The following is a 19,603-nucleotide window of genomic DNA, read 5'->3' as shown; positions in this document are numbered from 1 at the left end:
AAATTAGATTCTGCGAATGTGTAGTTTGAAATAATCCCAAAGGTACCAAAGCCACTACAGAAGACGTTCAAGTACACGAGTGTATGTCTAGCCACATTTTAGATCTATAAACTTAAAAAAGGTTATTTGTATACACAAATTACCTCAACCCACCCAATTACATTTTCAACAGTTTATTTTCTTACAGTTTGTTACTTTGTGCTCTTTAATAGCAACATTCTATTAATAATTGAAGTCAGCTATGTGGTAAAAAGGAGCAGACAAAATCCACCATGTTTACATTAGAAACAAATAACGTGAATTAAAGCATTAATAATATACACTGTTGGAAGACTAATTTATTTGTTGCTGAAGCAATAAAGAATGTAATACAAAAAGCACATGGTTTTTGTGACATCAAAAATAATATTTTTGGAATGTTTTTATTTCCTCCTGCAAAATTTCTAAATTCCACTTAATGGACTTCGTAGGCAAAATAACGAAAAGCATTGTTCACACATCGCTATTTTGAAGATGCCCACAGTATGAAAAAGTTGGGAATAGCTAGTTCGGCTGCCACTATTTTCCGAATTACATTGCTGTTCACATGTTGTATGCAATTTGCACAGTATTTTATACTGCTTTGCTGTAAACGTAGCGATGTGTGACATTACTGCAAACAGGTTGTGTGTTATGTAAAACAGCTGTAATATTTTGTTCAGGAAAATTTCATATCAGCTCACGTCTACCTTTATTTTATAATCCATTATGATTACTTCCGAGCATCTAAAAACCTTAAGAGAGTACAATAATGTAACTTATACAAACCTTGGAAAGTGTCGAGACTTGAGCTCTTCAACGAATACTGCTGTTCCAGTCTGTACAGGTTTACTCTCAGGCTCAGGTTCTGAATAATTATGTCTATGACAATTTGTCTGTGGTTTGTCTGAAAAATAAGGTACCGGTATAACAAACTCAACACACATCAGAACATATTTTCAGATGTTCTCAGTAGTTTAGCAGTTAATATTCCTGTCACTGGATATCAAGTTTGTAGGCTGAAATCCAACTGATGGTCATGGAGTTTAAGGGCAATAAGATTCGTTATTAGCATGGCTTCGTTTGGAATGGAAGTAAAACCAGAGGTCTCATATTATAAATTTGTGATATGTTAAAAAACCCTGACCAAGGCAAAATTAGCCACCAGCTGTTCCTCTTCCCACCAAATTCCCTATGTCGTAAACAGATATGTCTTCAAGAAGCCAGAGTGGCAACGAAGGAAATATACTTCTGTACCTCTAAATTCTTTTCCATTTTCATGTTATATGAAGTTATTTCTGTTGTATTACCATATACGCATCTTTTTACTTATTCGTCTCATAGCAAAGAGAGGCAATAATGACAATAGAGCTCAGAGATACCACAGAAATAAATCTGGCTAATGCGTAACATCCACCAGCTCAAAAGATCTATCCTGTATTCGAGATGTCCTGCCAATTGGATGTTCGTAAACAGCACCAATATTGTCCGCAAGCAATACATAGAAATATATTTGTAATCTGACAGCACATTTTCATCTGGTATCATAAAAAACTTCATGCTACCCTGTGGAATATTTTTTGTTGAAATATAATGGTATGAGAAAGGAGAAAGATAAGTTGAAACGGAATGTTTCTTTGGAATGAAATTTGTGAAGTTGAGGAAAATTAAAGAACACCAACAAAACTCTCAATCCCTCATATTTTTGTATGTTTTATTAGCTGTTTAACGATGTTGTTTGAACTGCGAGTCTATAATAGCATCAGTGCAATTGGTAAGATGTGTTTGAGAACTGTCCATGGTACTATTTGGCATCAAATTACAATATTGGGGAAAATCTTAGAAGAAAATTATTTAATAAGCATTCTGTTTCTCAGTAAGGAGAAACCTTGTTCAGAGCATGCTCTAACAGAAAAAAACACAAGAGAAGGCATAGAGTAAATTACTAAATCTTACACTTTTCAATCTACTGAGCTGAAATTTGTATCACGTATTACTTTTATATGTCACTTATATTGTGCAACATCTCTCTTATCTAGCTTTGATAATTCTGGAGATATTATAATTTTAATCAATTTAATTAATTAATATATAAATGGTTGAACACAAAAAAAATTAAAAAAAAAACAATTTGAAAAAATTTTAAACCCTATTTTCTCGTTGGAAAAGTAACATATTAAGGATTTGCTTAATCATGGTAGACCTCAACCAATACTTTATTTGGAGAAATCGCGTTGTGACAAAAATAATTAGCTTAAAAATTTTCATCAGGAAAATTAAATCCTGATGGTATGTTGAATGTAAATGGTTATGTGCCACTAGTTACTCGCAAAAGTTGTAATGTTCACTGTGTAAAAATGAGCACGTGAAACAGAAATGGTAACAGTAGCCTAATTTAAAAAACATACGTTTATTTCGAACAATGAATCTTCACTGGAACATTCAAAGAACTCTCTGTGTTGGGTTCAAGGCATTAGAATAGAATATGTATGAAATTTCTGATGCTCTCAAAGAAAGTTTAAGGCTTTACATAATTAAATACATACATGAGGTTGCATAGGTAATTAATGCATTATCCAATTACAGCAGCTTCATTTTTAAGCAGACAGGAAATGGCCTTCCATGGACTTAAGGAAAGTGAAGATTCAATAAACTGTGGGAAATGTAAGGAATTATTAGTCATACACTGTGGGAAACTCCATAGAAATTGGAATATTAGCTGTTTTTCTTGCTAGCAATTAAAATATAATTCAAAATGAAATCACGCAGTGTAAGTTATATCCGACTACATTAAGTCTTATTTATGAAGAAGTAAATCAGACAAGGTTTTTTCATTGCAGGTGAATGACACGAAAGATTTCACACAGAAAATACAATGTTCTTTGACTTTGAGATATTTAGATACAAGTGGTAATGTAGTTGAAATGTTTATGGGGTTCTACGTCATCAGTACCATAATATTGCACAGCAGACGTAATTTTTCAATTGACAGATGACACTATCTCAGCTTCACAATGCTGCAGTTATAGCTGGGGAACACTAAACAGCCTACAAAAAAAAAATGTTTAAGATGCTCCTCAAGGTATTTATTCATTGTTTAGCACATAGACCTAATCTAGTTTTGTAATAAAGCTTTGACAGGATTCAAAAGTGTCATATATCTTCCGCAAACACAAATTGTATACCAAGCCACTGGCGTAGCTCAGTCGGCAGAGGCACTAGCTTATTGATCCGGAGCTGCACTCGGGTTTGGGTTCGATTCCCACTTGGGCTGATTACCTGGTTGGGTTTTTCCGAGGTTTTTCCCAACCATAAGGAAAATGTCAGGTAATCTACAGCAAATCCTCGGCCTCATCTCGCCATCATGAATTCCATCGACGCTAAATATCCTAGTAGTTGATACAGCATTATTAAATAACCTAAAAAAATTGTATACCAGGTTTCTTTCACCATTTTGGCCAACAGACTCATATTGTTCACTGTGAGGTCGGAGGACGCTTATCTCCAGCAACAACACAAGGTATTATCACTCTCATAGAACCTACAATTAACTGTCGATGAGTGAATGGAATTATTCGTGTTTTGAACACATAATGGGAAATTGAGATCCAGCATCTATAGTATCTGTCAAGTTGAAGGATTTTTAAACAGATTTAATTATTTTGAGTTTGCCTTCTTGGTCCATGGACTCAAAGAAATATTCTAGTTGACACACACATTGTTTAATGCATTGCAGGAAACATCATTAGACATTAGCTTTTGCATAAACATGATTCAAAATACAGGAAGGACACTAACTAACAAAAGGGATGACGACAAATTCAAAAGAATTTGAAAGTTTGTTGAAAATACGTATTCCATCAATAAAGTGGAACATGTCAGTAGAAGAACACTTTCAAAAATTAAAACTCCTATTTTATGAATGCTGGATAATGTGATGCTGGAAATTGATGAGCGCTTTAATCATGTTAAAAAAAACTCACGTTTTTAAAGCTTTCCAATATGTCACAATTTCCCTCATATTCAAAGGCATTCCCTAGTGATGCTTTGGATAATTTAAAATTATGCTATCCAAAGTATTTCCCTGAAACAGAAAGACTAAAAAGTGACCCTGATTCGATATTTCAAGACGAAATGTATAGAAATATGAACACTGAAACTTTAGAGAGATCTCTCAAAGAAAGCAGTATGGATGATGTGTTAGCAAAAGCATATACAAAGTTTTGAGCTTGTTATTACGAATCCAACGACTAGTTGTTCTGCAGAGAAAAGGTTCTCCTGTTTAAAGAGAATTAAACTTATCTCAGGAATACTTTGTGCAAGAGCAGGTTGACGTTGCTAGCCTTAATTCTCATCCACAAGGACTTCTTCAGAGAATTAATGAAAACTCATCCCTTCTACAAAGACATTAATATATGCCTTGGCTAAAATGAAGAACAGAAAAACTGATCTTATTTACAATGAGGTGAGTTCTAATTATAATTGCATTAATTAAAGTGTCTGTATTATTATTATTATTATTATTATTATTATTATTATTATTACCAGCAGTACTATTAAAGCATGTTCGGTAATTTAACAACAGGTTACAGTTTGAAGTGAAACTCCCTTTTCTTGGCAAGTCACCTCATCATTCACTCTAGAGCCGCCTCTGACGAAAGTAGTGGACATTGTTATACAGTTTCTGCCTGGCGAGAGAAATCTCCCCATTCCCGGCACTAAGCCATCTAATCTTGTCAATGTCCTCTTTATGACAATAGGTATCAAATTTTGGACTGCAAGCCATGATTTTAAACTAACTGACTTAAAGTGGTCTTAGTTCTTAAAAAATTAGAAATGCTTCTACATTTATTACATTATATAATATTTTAAGTACAGCTTGAGTCAGAGATTTTGGCCCATGCTAAAATTAAGTAGACAGACTAAGAGCGAGTTACTCATCACTACTGGTAGGCTGGGTCACACAGGTCAGCCTGCGCAGTCATAACACCTAACACTTCCTTCTTATCATGTCGCGGTAAACTCCGTCTTGAAACACAATATTCTTCCACACATCCCGTTACTAACCACTACGTCTATCGACTACACAATGTCACGATGACTTATATTTTCTTGACATGAGTGTCCCTCAGTTACGAGCATAGATATTATTTTCATTCTTCCTCTTCCCTCTTCCCCTCCTATGCATATTTGTGATTAAATTTCTTTCTTAAGACGCAACACACAGCTCGCTCACTAGCCAAACAACCAAGGACAGGGGCCAATAACGTTGAATCGAGTTGTACAGTAAAACCTCGTTAATCCAGACTAAATGGGGGATAAGCTGACCAGTTTAACGAAAGTCCGAATTAACTGAAATAACCTAAAAGAACAGTAGAAACTGCATTAAAATTTCATTTATAGCAATAAAACACGTTTATTATGGTGTATTTAAAGGGCATGGGCCTAAATACACTATACAGTACAGTAAAATGTAAATAAATACATACAATGCAGTACATACGTGATACCCATAATAATGATGATGATGTGTCCTCGATGGACCTGGCTCTGCATCATTCGAAACTCTTGCTGCAGAAGTTGGTTTGAAGTACATGTAAGTCTTAAAATAAGGTTCTTTAACTTTTCCAAACTCATCTTTTTTTTTCCTATTCAGATTAAGCAAAGTCCAGCTTATCAGGGTCTGGATTAATGAGGTTTTATTGTATTTATTTTTGTCCTACTCTAGTACATGGTTAGATATGAAACCCCTAGTATAGGAATATCATACTCCTGTGCTGATGTCAAGGTCAAGCAGTTCTTGTAATTGTGATAACATAATGGAATATATTAACAACACACTCAAACACCACCACCATTCCCCGCAAAATTTTCTACTCTGATTTGCCAGGATTTCAAATAAGTTCTGTGCTTAACAAAACTGATAGATTGAACATTGGGATAGTGTTACTCATAGATCTATTACCTATGAAGTTAATTTCTTAAGAACTTTCATGAACACAGGGTTACCATACTTGCTACTGGACCCAAAGCCACTAAGGGAATAATGAGACTGGGGAGGTCAGAAGATATTACAGATTCCAAAATATACAGTGATTCCCAGCAAACTTTCCTGGTGTTTCTGTTGACTGACCAGTGACAGGTTCTCCCTGATACTACCGCTGCTTGCATCCAAGAACTCATGACGCTTCACCAGATTAAAACTTAATAACATTCGATATTCATCCTCCTCACAGTAGCTGCTGGAGGAGCATCTCATCTTTTGTGATACATAATTCACATCACATCATTCACAGAACCTGTTTCATTAAACCTATTCACTAAATTTAGTACCAGTATTGTTGTTCTACACTGAAATGGTTGGCCAGGGAATTTATGTCTAAAGGTTTCCATTGTTCTGCCATATGATTTCTTTACTTATTTATTTTTATGTGTATGTTTTCAAAATGTCTAACCATTCCAAAACGCAATATAACATAATAAACTGCACTTATTTTTAGCTGAATCACTGCATGTCTTTACTGGATGTCAAGGACAGACTATAGCTTGGTACAGCTAATTTTGTGGGGCAGTGATTCACCAACCATGCAGCTTTCACATTGTGATGTTTATATCTTTCCCTCATTTCCTCTCTCTTGACATGCACACAAAAAAGCTGATGCTTGAAAGATCACATAAACACCAGTCAGGAATGATTAGGATATTCATCAGCCATGCAAATATGGGAGATGAACTTGTGAGAGTGGTTGAATCGGCATCTTTAGTACTCAGTTATAAAAGAGGTACCTATGTCCAATTTTGAATATGTACAGATGGAAAAAGAAATCTTGTGGCAGACCAAGGAAAAACTTTCGACATAAATTTCATAGTTGCCTAGTTCCATGTAGAAAAGTAACACTAAATTTAGTGAACAGGTTCAATGAAACAGGTTCTGTGAATGATATGATGCGAATTATTATCACAAAACATGGACAGTACTTCCAGCAGCTACTGTGAGGAGAGTGAGTACCGAATGTTATTAATATAACACAATATGTACGTTTTAATCCACTAAAAAGAACGAGTTTGTGGATGCAAGCAGTAGTGGCAGGAGAGACCTACTACAGGTTGGCTGACAGAAACACTGGGAATGTTCACTGGAACTCATTATAGGCTATGCTATTTCAAGCCCAGTATGATGATATGCTTATGTAACAGGAACCTGGCATTTTCTTTGTGTAACCTACATCAGCAATAAGACATGCAAACTTAGCTGTTTTACTGACATGGATAAAAATTATAATATAATGAAGTCAATATTTTCGATGATTTTAGATTTTATTACAACATGAGAGAACACATGTTTGTCATATTACAATTTACAACACGAAACAAACACAATACTGTACAACCTCAATTATCAGTTTTAATAGACCAGATATAGTGAAGAGTTATTCAAAAAAACGAATAATCCATAACATCAATATTTTATTGTATTATCAATTTTAATGGCGGCCGGGTAGCTCAGTTGGTAGAGCAGCTGGCTACGGACTGGAAGGTCTGGGGTTCGATCCCAGGTGGTGACAGGATTTTTTCTCGTTGCCAAACTTTCAGAACGGCCCCGAGGTTCACTCAGCCTCCTATAAAATTGAGTACCGGGTCTTTCCCGGGGGTAAAAGGCGGTCAGAGCGTGGTGCCGACCACACCACCTCATTCTAGTGCCGAGGTCACGGAAAGCATGGGGCTCTACCTCCATGCCCCCCAAATGCCTTCATGGCATGTTACAGGGATACCTTTACCTTTTTTTTTTTATCAATTTTAATGGATTTTAATTTATCTTGTGCCATTTAAGGTGCTTAAAAAATCTGTTAGTTTTCTCTGCACTTAATAATAACTTAGTTCCTTTTTTATGTTCATTATAAGTTTACCAATTACTAAGAAATATTCGAAAGAGGGTGTGAAATGTAATTTTTATTATAGTCCAAAAGGGGTGAAGTGTTCACTTAACATCAACTAAGAATCGAACTAAAATTACACACCTGGCAAAGTTAGGCATGATACAGGAAGTTGAAAAGAACAGTATTAAATCATTACTACACCACTTACAAAAAAATCGCGCTTTGTGTGTTTTTTAACAGATAATTCAGTATCGTTATTCAAAGGGTGAATAATCAAGATCATACTGTATGTTGCACATGCATACAGGTATTTCATCAAACAAAAGCTCATAAACCATCACCAATTGCCACGAATTCAAAATATAAAATTTTGCTATATTTCAATCTTTTATAAAACCAAAAGCAAGAATATGTGTTTAAATAAATTCATTGTTCACTACAATCCAGATAATCGCTGGAAGACAGTAGAACTACTTGTCATTAAAATTCTTATTCAGGTTGGGGCACTGCATGTAAAAATTTGTACATTATGAGAGAAGGTGAAAATGGGAAATGAATTTGCTAGTAAGGGTGAAAATATTAACAGTATGGACACAGTTCGATCTGGTTGCTCGTACGTATGAGCCAGGTTTACTGCAGAAGAAAATAAATTTTTATGGACAGTAAAACTGCTTCCTTCAAAAATATCATACATTTACGACAAAATTCACTGCCATTTATTTCTTCCCCACATCAACATTTGACACTGCTAGTCAATTTAATCTCTATCATGCTATTATTTTGGGTAAGAAATTCCATCTTACTGATGTTCCCATTTGAGAAATGAAATTCGTGACACTGTCAAAATAATACACACCAGGAAGGTGTTAATCGAGCACATCTAGGGGTATCAGCAATCAATCAACCAAAACGTATTATGAAACAAAGTGGGGTTCGTGTTTTATGCCAAATTCATTAAAGACTGAAAGTTGTGTGCAATATATTATGAATTATAGCATCTGTCTAGGATGTGGTAATAAGTTATACTTACACAGCGAGTGTCCGTAGATAGGCTCGCACCGTGGGCAGTGATATTTATCTAAGTCATATGACAAATATTCCCTCAATCCAACACAACTGAAAAAGAAACAATAGTTTAACACTAATTTACGCCTACACACAAAGAAATAACAGAAAAATTTGTGATTAATTCTATTAGATTTATCATAACATAATTATATAATGCTACGCAAAATGTAATATGCTTCTTATTAAGTATTTCTGGTATTATTCAATAGGAAGTAAAGTGAAAATAAATGGTTATAAGTGACGCTGATATCTGTAGTGCTCGGGAAAAGTGACACAAGTCAGTTTCCACAAACCTTTTTTGATAATTTATTGACAACTTATGGAACATCTGTTCGCTTGGAAAAAAATACATAGGTATTCCTCCCATTACAATAATTCATACAGAAAAAATCAAATCGACATAAACCAGTGTAAGTTGTCAATAAATTATCAAAAAAGGTTTGTGAAAACTGACTTATGTCACTTTTCCCAAGCACTGCAGATATAACCTCGGCAGTTGCTAGCGTCGTTAAATAACCCATAATTTTTTTAACGGTTATGCTCAGATGATCTTTTTTTATTTTTTTATTTTATTGGGTTATTTTACGACGCTGTATCAACATCTAAGTTATTTAGCGTCTGAATGAAATGAAGGTGATAATGCCGGTGATATGAGTCCGGGATCCAGCACCGAAAGTTACCCAGAATTTGCTCATATTGGGTTGAGGGAAAACCCCGGAAAAAACCTCAACCAGGTAACTTGCCCCGACCGGGATTCGAACCCGGGCCACCTGGTTTCGCGGCCAGACGCGCTGACTGTTACTCCACAGGTGTGGACCAGATGATCATTTATGTGGTCTGATCATGAAGCAGGTTTCCTGCTTTTGGAAGGCAACAATAGGTACCAGGTCAATCAATGCTTTTCCAGTGGTATTTTGTCCTGATTTGGCAAGGTCGGTTTGTTTTATTTTCTATGCACAGACTTGTTTGAGTTCGACAGTTTTCAAAGTAGTAAAAATAACGATTTAATAAGTGAAATAATAGTGCTTTATCTACAATACATATGTTAGAAAAAAGTTTAAAAAAGAGAGTGAAAAGAAAATTTAGAACTAAATTTTGAGAAGTATCTGTTTCGATTAAGGATGCTCTTCATGCGTAAATGAATAATTTCAGAGGTATTGGGCCTAATTAGATCAAAGGAAAATCCACCTTGAAAGCTCAGTTAGCATAGTACTGTCTTATGGTGACCAAATCAGAGTTCAAATGCCAGAGATGGTGAAGTTGTATTTGTGGACAAAGTCAAGATTGTGAGGGTTTTCTCGAGTTATCCTGTTCTTACCCTATTATTCCATCAACACGCTCCACAATTCCCTTTCACTATCATCACTGACTCGAAATTTTGTTAAATCGAATTATGAAATTAACTTTATTTGGTGAGACTTCTACATTAAAAGTCACTGCATCACAACAACACCAACATTCAACAAAATATATAGCAACCAGGTTGCTAAGTACTTATTATATACTCATTACATCTGTCTCTTGAAATAAGATTCATAAATTAAATATTTGTGGTGAATGAATAGAATATACTTTTAATGTACAATTTATTTGCGATCATGAGTTACAGAGCTTCTGTTATAGTATCACTGTCTTTGTTAGCTAAGTTTTAACTTTTCAGGCAACCCCTGATTAATACAGTGACTTCATTTGGATGCGTGGTCGGTTGGCAGGGATTTGCTTGGCCTTGCGCTGTGCTGCTTGTAATCGGTTATGTCCCTCTTCATTCTCCCGTCTCTCAGTTGCCTGCCAAATCAGTTGAAGCGAAGTCTTTGTGCTGTACGGAAGTTTAGTGGCATTTCGAGCCAAGGTTTGCAAAATTCCTGATTCCTGTGCAAGTTTTCTCAGAGATTTCCTTGGACTTTGTTCTATCTTTTGCCCGATTTCATAGAGTTTTCCGTCTCTAAGAACACTGCGATTTACTGTAGGTTTCTTATCTATATTCACAAAATTACAAATGCACACGAAGAGCAGGGAATCTGTCTATAAATCCCTAAGCAGGCCAACTGAGCAGACTGAGCCATTAAATTAACTCGGGAATTATGCAACAATACTACATAAAGTTAGACTTACTGAAATTCACATATCATGGGTGACAGTGGCGGTTCCTCGGGGGAGGGAAGGGAGGAACGTCCTCCTCTCATTTTTTTTTCTTTTGAAAGTAAATACCAAGTAAAATATGTGCCTTGAAATTCGAGGAAGTTTCGATAATTTTTAAGTTCTCAGCTATAAGAAAACCTCGGTTGATCGAGTTTTAAACAACGCGCGCTCATATGCTGCTAGAAAACTGTGAGAAAGATGCGAGATTGTTTGTGTAGAGGAAAGTCAATCCATTCCTCCTTTACTGCAGTTAACACACATAGACAACAACGCACTAGCGGCCAGAGAAAGAAGCAGACTTTTAAAGCAAGTAAATGAACGGATAGGGAGAAGATCCTCCTCTGAATCAGCGCATGGGCGGGAAATAGAAACAGACTAGTCATGCAGCAAGCTCGCTACCACTGCCATCTAACGATTTTGCATTCAACCAGACTATAACACATCTAGGAGGAGATACAATAAAAACAGTTTTAACGCAAAGCTATGAAAGATACCATATAAACTTTTTTTTTAAATTATAAATAAATATTATTCATTGCACTTTATATAGGCTACTATTCATGGTTTGAATCTTTCAAGGATATTTGGAAGTTAAAGTTGGGTTTATATAAAACAAAGAGGAAGTAGTTAGTTCTACGTTAGTATCGCAGGTCTTTTGGCCACTGAAATTCACTTCCATTCATTGTCTACTAGACAGGGCAACAGTCACAAGACCTGACAATCTTCAAAAGTATGTGATACTGATCTTGTAAAATGTACATGTGGCAACACAGACCACGTGGTTGGGTGCAGTGTTCTCGCTTTCCTCAGATTATTTCCCATTCCCATTTCCGTAAAACGGTTCCGATTATATGTTAGTAACTATAGTCTCTTCCAACACGTGTGATGCTGTAGTGTGCGCGAGAAATGCTGCGAGGTTGTGAATTTCCTTGTAATTGTTAATTTGTGCAATTATTCAATAATGAATGGAAGTGAAAACATAATATATTTTGTAAAATTTAGGAAACTCAGTTTACAAGAACAGATTATTGCTATACAGAAGGGAAGGCCAACCCCAACACTACCTGGTCTTAAATGTATGCATGTAGGCTAATTTGTAGCATGTTTTATTCAAGAAGGTATCATTTCGTGCTGTTAACTTCTTTCCCTCCTCTTAAGAAATACGCAGGAGCCACCACTGATGGGTGAGTACATTGCGAGACCACTCTTTGAGATAACACAGGGTTACCAACACAGGTCATAACAACTTTTCAAAAAGAAACAGATCGGTTACCTATCATATTTCTCGCTCGGAATTCAATATAAATCTTACGAATGGGTAACTATAAGCACTGCCAATGAACAAAAGGGAAGTTAATATAAACTATTATGAATTAGTTCTTTCTCGAGGTCATTGACGTCATCCAACAGTAAGTGAAGTTTTTGCTATATAGAGAATGAAGATGACACAGAATCTACGTAGCTTGAATTGTGAAGACAAGTGTACATATAACGTATGGTAGTTTATCACTTTGAAGGAACTAAAAATGTTAATGCTGTGAAATTAGATAGGCATCATCACAACAAATACAATCCTAAGATTAATAAAAACAAATGGAATAAAAATAATGAATGAAAATTAAATGGAAACATACTGTAAATATTCTACCCATTGGTTCAATGTTTTTCTGTGCTTAACATGATTGTGAAAACAAAATAGCCTACACTGTCTAATATTAATTCTAAATGGTGAACAGGAAACTAATAGCAGAATACTGGGTGATGGGGTGGAAAAATAAGAACTAAAAACGTCTCTTTGTTATTATTAAGCAACTTACCAAGAGGCTACCCAAATATAAAGTTCAATTCTCACAAGTTGCCGGCGACAGATTCAAAATGAATATTTTCTAATACCTTTTATTACTCTTTGATTTTGGGCAAAAAATTAAACAAAAAAGAAGCTCTGAGAACATCACTTTTCCGTTTTGCTCTTAAGTATGTTCACATTCAACTCCATCATTTCAGATCTTCTGCTGACAAATTCGGAATCAAGCAGAACTAGGACTTTTACAACATTATAATGTAACCTTAACAAAGGTTACTCAAAATATTTAGTCCTATATTATCCAGCCATGTGAATATTATTCTATAATGATTTAATTCCCCACCACATATTAAAAATCTTCTTTCACACACTGTAAATACTATTACCCACAAGTTACACATTCTGATCTTGAGACAAAATTCAATAATTTCCTAAAAAATTAAGTCATATAAATCAGTTCTCTGACGAGTATATTCACATGAACACCGTCAATGTACGTCAATTTCCTTACAACAGTTACAAAACAGACGCATATGCTGATTGTCATGTTAAACTGCACTAGTAACACTCTTCTCAAACCTGAAAACAACACTTAAGAAATGCGGCATGCACTGAGGTGCAAGTGACCAAACTCAAATACATATGAAACATTATTTCGTTTAAAATATATTGTGAAGAGTTTATTAAAAATTTTGAAATATGTGTTGTCACAACTACTTTAAGGTTATGTATGGCAAAAATTTAAGATTTAGATGATCAGTCACAGAAGTAAGACAGCACCACAATGGTAAATTACATATGTTTATCACAACCCCAACAATTTTTTATAATTTACATAATGTATAACTGCCCCTTTAAGATAAATTTGACAATTTGTTGTCATTAGAATCACAAAGGCATTTGACATTCCTGTAGGAATAACGACAAGAAATATGTCAAACTGTATTATTGAAACAAGGGTCAAAATACCTTCCATGGAACCAATCTTTGCATACATCGCACTGAATCATAAACTTCGTAGAGTCGTACGGCTGTCCACACAAGCAGTAAATCTCTACCATCGCCATTTTCAACAGTTTCGCCTGTTTTGATTACAAAACCAACGTCAAAGATCATCAACAAAGGGGCATGGTCAGTGCACAGACGTCCAGCAAAGACTGTCCGTTCTGTTCTTTGTTTAGAAAATATGCTGTAAGAGGTCACTCCCGTCGCTGAAAAGTGTGACTTGTTCGTTGGATAAAAAAAAAATCTGGCTTATTTCTTGCTTGTCAAATTGTATTATGTTGTTGTTTAGTCAACTTTCCGGAGACAGGTCTGAATCTCACAAGTGATACCAACAAGCCACCACTTATGAGGCAACTGGGCTAGGAGATAATGGGTAGGGTGGCCAGTTTCTTTCCCCTCCAGTGCATACGTTGCCAATTATACTTGTCTTTTATACAGCTGGAACATGACAGCACAGACTAGTATATACAGTCACGAAAGTCAATACGTAATAAATATGCATCCATAGATAGTTGCTAACCACTAGGATCGCTCCTATCGCCTCATTACAGACAATGCGAAATAGTACCTGCACAGTCTATAGTTCTTAACAACCTCATCAACTCAAGCTTCGTGACTATATATACTACAGTCCACGGCAATTCGGAAGGCGGTAGTCTGCTAGCGTTTGCGTCGAGAGAGACAGATAGGGCAAGTCAATGTACAACATTGCCACATCGTACTTCACGCACACGTGCGCTGCAAATAGAGCAGGAGAGAATTTAATTTATCAAAAGACAATAATGACCTTAGCCGTTGATTACTGTAAGCATGACACCAAACAAACCCTGTTTCCTTCACTAACAATATTCTTTGCAAAGTTCTCAATCCCACACCACATGCTTCTACAGTCTTTACTTGCACGTTGGCAACGTTGCAGCCAGCATCAAGATGGCCGGCAGCGTTGTGCTCGTCAACGTTTTTAAAATAATTATGCAGTTTAAACAATATTTTCCTCACCTGCCTGTGCAATACTTGTTTTTTTACAGTCTCTTCTTCCATTTATTTATCTTGCACACACACACACACACACACACAGTAAATGTTAGTTTTACTTATTCAATGTATTGAAACACTCACACGTGAACAAACGAACTTGGAAAATACTTGTTACAGACAGAATCTGATTGGTTCTGCTGTACAAGCTTGTGACGTCACATGCCAGAAATGCTACGGCGCATATAGCAGCCGACCGCCTTCCGAACTGCCGTCTAGTTGAGACTAGACTATGATGACAGTTAAGAGGCCGAGCTTTAAACTACAGCGCTATGTTGCCAATATTACCGTAACTACCATGATGTCAGCTGATGGAAACATGCAATTGACAGATGGTTGACGTTAAAAACTTGACAATTGACGCGAAAGTAAAAAAAAAAAAAACAATACGAAAATCGACAGAGAATCTAACCTAACCTAACCTGTCACTAAAATCCTAAATTAACCTATCCTAACTTGTCACAGATTCGCCTATACAAGGCATAAGAGAAGCCTAAACTATCCTAACCTAATCTGTCACAGTTTCGTATATCCAAAGCATAATAAAAACCTAAACTAACCTAACCTGTCACTAAAATCCTCAACTAACCTAACCTGTCACAGATCTGCCTACACAAGGCATAACAAAACCCTAAACTATCGTAACCTAACCTGTCACAGATAAGTACGTAAGACATAATTAAAGTTTAAACTAACCTAATCTGTCATAACCCTCTATTTTCTTACCCCTACACACTTCCCTGAGGTATGAAAATGAACGAATTTCTATCCTGCTAGAACATTGCAAACTAACGTGAAACGTTCGTAATGTTTCGTAAGTTATGTTGGTATGACATGTAAGACAGCTGAAGATGCATAATATATCCGCAATAGGAAAAGAAGCCACTCAACGCTCCTTAAAAAAAAAGTATTGCCAGTGGCGGCTCGTGATCATTTTTTATGGTGGTCAGATATTTAACAAATTTTTGCGGTATACGTTAAATAATGCACCAAGATTTCTTATTTAAGTTTAGTTACTTATTTGTGCTTAAAAATTAGTTCAGTACAATACAACTAAAACTATTAATAATGCAAATTCAACATTAAACTTACCAATTTGCAGAATTATTTATAAAGAAAATGTGCTCGTCTGCACAGATTGCAGTAGGTCATTGCGTTTAGGTGAAATGGAGAAGAATGTTGTGAACCCAGTAATATTTGCAAAAAAAAAACAACTACACTGATTTAATGCGTTTTCAACATGCACTTTTTGTAACTAAATTAAGTTAGTTGGTGTAGCAGTGAACAAATTTTCGCATCAAAAAATGTTTTCTGCATCAAAGTCTGGACCCCACCCTGGTTTCCAATCATTACTGCAGAACCATCATATGTTTCAGCTATGGGTTTATTTTCTAGATTGCTGTGGTGGCTACGGTGATGGTTGTTGTTCACACGGAGCTTGCTCTTTTCACACTAGGTACTTCTGTACAAATTTATTGTTGCTAAAAACAGAAAAGTGTAGGTCTAACGAATAACAGGAGTAAAACACTTCTTTTGTTTACTGTGATTTGACTGTACTTTATTATATCCATGGAACCATTTTTATTGATACAGAAACATCTTATTTAAGGAATTGAATCTGACATCTAGTGTCTTAAATTTCTATCTGATGTTGAATAAAGATAAAGAATTTTAATTTTAATTATGCTTGGCTAGGAGACAGACAATGATCTCATTGAGAGGCGGCAAATTTATTTAATGATATGCATCTGGATTGCAATCCAACTCCACATAGAACAGTAACAAGTTTAATAAAGGACTTACCAAGATCAGGTCGCCCAAAAAGTGCAACTGATGAGAATAGTTCATTGGATGTTCTTCGTGTGCAAGAAAATCCCAAACTTTCTACTATAAATTTGACTTTAGAATACAATATAAGCCAAATTTCTATGATGAAAATCCTTAAAAGTGCCAAGCAACATCCTTATAAAATTCAACTTTTGCAGAAACTTTCAGATGATCTCAATACAGGAATGCAGTTTTGTGAATTAAAGATGGAGCACATTAGTAAGAATCCAGTTTTTCTTAGACAAATTGTATTCTCAGATGAAGCCACATTTTGCCTGAATAGATCTGTCAACAGACACAACTGCCGATACTGGTCAGACATAAATCCACAATGGATGGAGGAGAACCACACGCAGTAGCCACAAAAACTTAATGTTTGGACTGGTATTGTTGGTGATCATATCAATGGTCCTTTCTTCTTTAGAGAAACAATAAATGTTAATAGATATTTGAATTTGCTTCGAAATCACGTAGTGCTGGCTATCACAAACTTGTTTCAATATTCAGTCATCTGTGAAGGTTACATAGAGTGGCCAACAAGATCCCCAGATTTGTCGCCTTTGGACTTCTTTTTGTGGGGCCATTTGAAGTCGGTAGTATATCGAGAAAGAACCAACAACTTAGAAGATCTGAAGTATCGAATAATGGAAGCGGTGCAAGATATTCTTAAACCCTGGTCAAGTCATTCTTTAAATGGTTTCTGTGATTGACTGGCACATTATCAAGCAGCCGAGGGCTACCAGTTCGAACACATAATTTAGACAGTGCACTAGCTTTGTTTGGTTTTGTTAAGGAAGGAGTATTTTATTATTCGATACACTTTTCTGTTTTCTTGATTTAGCAACAATAAATTTGTACACAAGTACCTAGTGTTGGAACTTTTTGAAAAGCTCTTAAAGAGCATTATTCGAAAGTATAAAACTACAGTAAAATTCCTCACAACTGGCATCAAATTAACCCTAGCAATACCAACTTCTCCAAAATTTATATTTTAAATATTTAATCGATACACTAAATATATGAAAATATTATTTATTGTCAGTTATGAATTCTTCTATCGTATTATGTTATTGTTTAGCTGATTTCACTGATAGTTTCACTAAAATACGAAAATATGTCAAGGTGAACAAAAATATTCCCCACTTTGTTGAAGTAATTGTTCGCAAATAAACAATGATATTTCCATTTTTCTCTTTTATTATAGTACACATTATTTGCTGATTACAAATGCTAAAAAATTGTTCAAAATTAAACATTTTTGTAATGGTCACAAAATATACCCCATGTTGGTACTTCATGTCATTTAAAATACCCTAATATTGCTAGGGTTGACCAGCAATACCAAAAGAATGGCACTTTTCTTGGGCAGAAGGAAAACTTATATTTTAAATCTGCCATGCTGCCACAGCCTGGGCCGTCAGTGTTGCCACATTAAGAAGTTAGTACAAACTTTTATGTTCGTACCTTAAATTGGTGTATTACCATATTTGTGTTGTTTGATGTGTAATTAACTAATATCCACACAGTTTTTATGTTATTTAGTTATGATCAAGTAACTGAGAAATAAGCTTCACATGGCTGCAGTTTCAACAGTTGGCTTCATAAAAGAGGCAAAGATAATTTTTTTAATATTTATTCAATTATCCAGCAAAATCTCGTATCTGGAACTAGTCTGGTTCCTTTGGTGCCGGGTAAGAGGGATTCTACTCTATATTGGATATTCCATTTAAAATAAGAGAGTTAGATTTACTTCTGGTTAAACCAGAAGTACCAACTCAGTAATACCATTGAGTTCTTAGTATACAACTATCCTCACATACAGAGTTTCATGTCACTAAACCACATGCTTCAAAAGTTATTTAGGTGGTACAGGACATTTTACTGTGCTCCAACCACGAGAAAGTCTCCGCCGGATGAGACGAAGGGGAGTAATACTGTGAATGAATGTTGATGTCATAAGGTCACACATGTGGGTACTCTTATCTCTATTGGCTAGCTCTCACAGCACAAACCATACCATTGATACAGACATATTGATACTACCCTACAAAATTAGATCACAGTTAATCTCCTGGTCTTTTAATCTCTTCATACAGGAAATAACATATGCAGGAGAGCGCATGGTTTTTAAACTGGCGTTATAACAGTAATATTATTTATCTACTTTGTTCCAATAGATGAGGGAATAGTAAGCACATTCCTTTCAAGGTTGATCTCCTGGTTGGAGAACAGTACTAACCCTGTATATGCTGTAAATTGAATAGTAATCTGTATAGCTCAACTGATGAACTGTTTATTCTTATAAATTGCACAGATATTATTTATTTTTATATATCTCAACTGATTGAATTGTTTAGGCTTTTAAATTGAATTAATTTACTTGCTATGTATTATATTTTTATAGCTCAACTCATGAATAATTGTTTAGGTTTGTAAATTGAATCATCTGCTTGCTATGTACCTTACTGTATATTTTTTGTAGAGCCACAAACATAGCTCAGTCGGGACTTGCTAGCCTGCCGATCCGGAGCTATGCTGGGGCTTGGGTTAGATTCCCGTGGGGATGATTACCTGGTTAGGTCTTTTCCAAGGTTTACCACAACCATAAGGCAAATGCCAGGTAATCTATGGTGAATCCTCGAGTTCACTTCATCTTCCTAAAAAATTGTAATCTTGTAATTTTTTTTACTTGTTTTACATCTTAAAGCTTCAATGCTAATGTAACATCTATGGAATACAATAAATGAAATGAAAATAAAAATGAAATTTGCTGAAAAGAAGTTTTACTGTACAGTATTTACAACTTCGGTAGCCTGCTGCTGATCTGGAG

The 19,603-nt window shown here is 35.4% G+C and overlaps 1 protein-coding gene across 2 annotated transcripts in view; it reads right to left on the bottom strand.

Moving 5' to 3' along the window:
• Positions 1–13,989, bottom strand: part of LOC138707717 (lysine-specific demethylase 7B-like) — a 95,125-nt gene extending 81,136 nt beyond the window's left edge. For both annotated transcript variants that reach the window (XM_069837567.1, XM_069837568.1), the window contains exons 1-3: positions 13,876–13,989; positions 8,926–9,011; positions 808–925 (exon numbers count right to left, since the gene is read on the bottom strand). In XM_069837567.1, the coding sequence (XP_069693668.1) occupies positions 808–925; positions 8,926–9,011; positions 13,876–13,973 (302 nt within the window). In that variant the 5' untranslated portion in view covers positions 13,974–13,989. The remainder of the gene's footprint in view (positions 1–807; positions 926–8,925; positions 9,012–13,875) is intronic.
• Between the last annotated feature and the right edge of the window lie 5,614 nt (positions 13,990–19,603).

This window comes from Periplaneta americana, chromosome 10 (genome assembly GCF_040183065.1).
Source record: "Periplaneta americana isolate PAMFEO1 chromosome 10, P.americana_PAMFEO1_priV1, whole genome shotgun sequence".
In the NCBI taxonomy this organism is placed as follows: domain Eukaryota; kingdom Metazoa; phylum Arthropoda; class Insecta; order Blattodea; family Blattidae; genus Periplaneta; species Periplaneta americana.
Note: the sequence above shows the minus strand (reverse complement) of the source record. Positions and strands in the feature narration are given on the sequence as shown.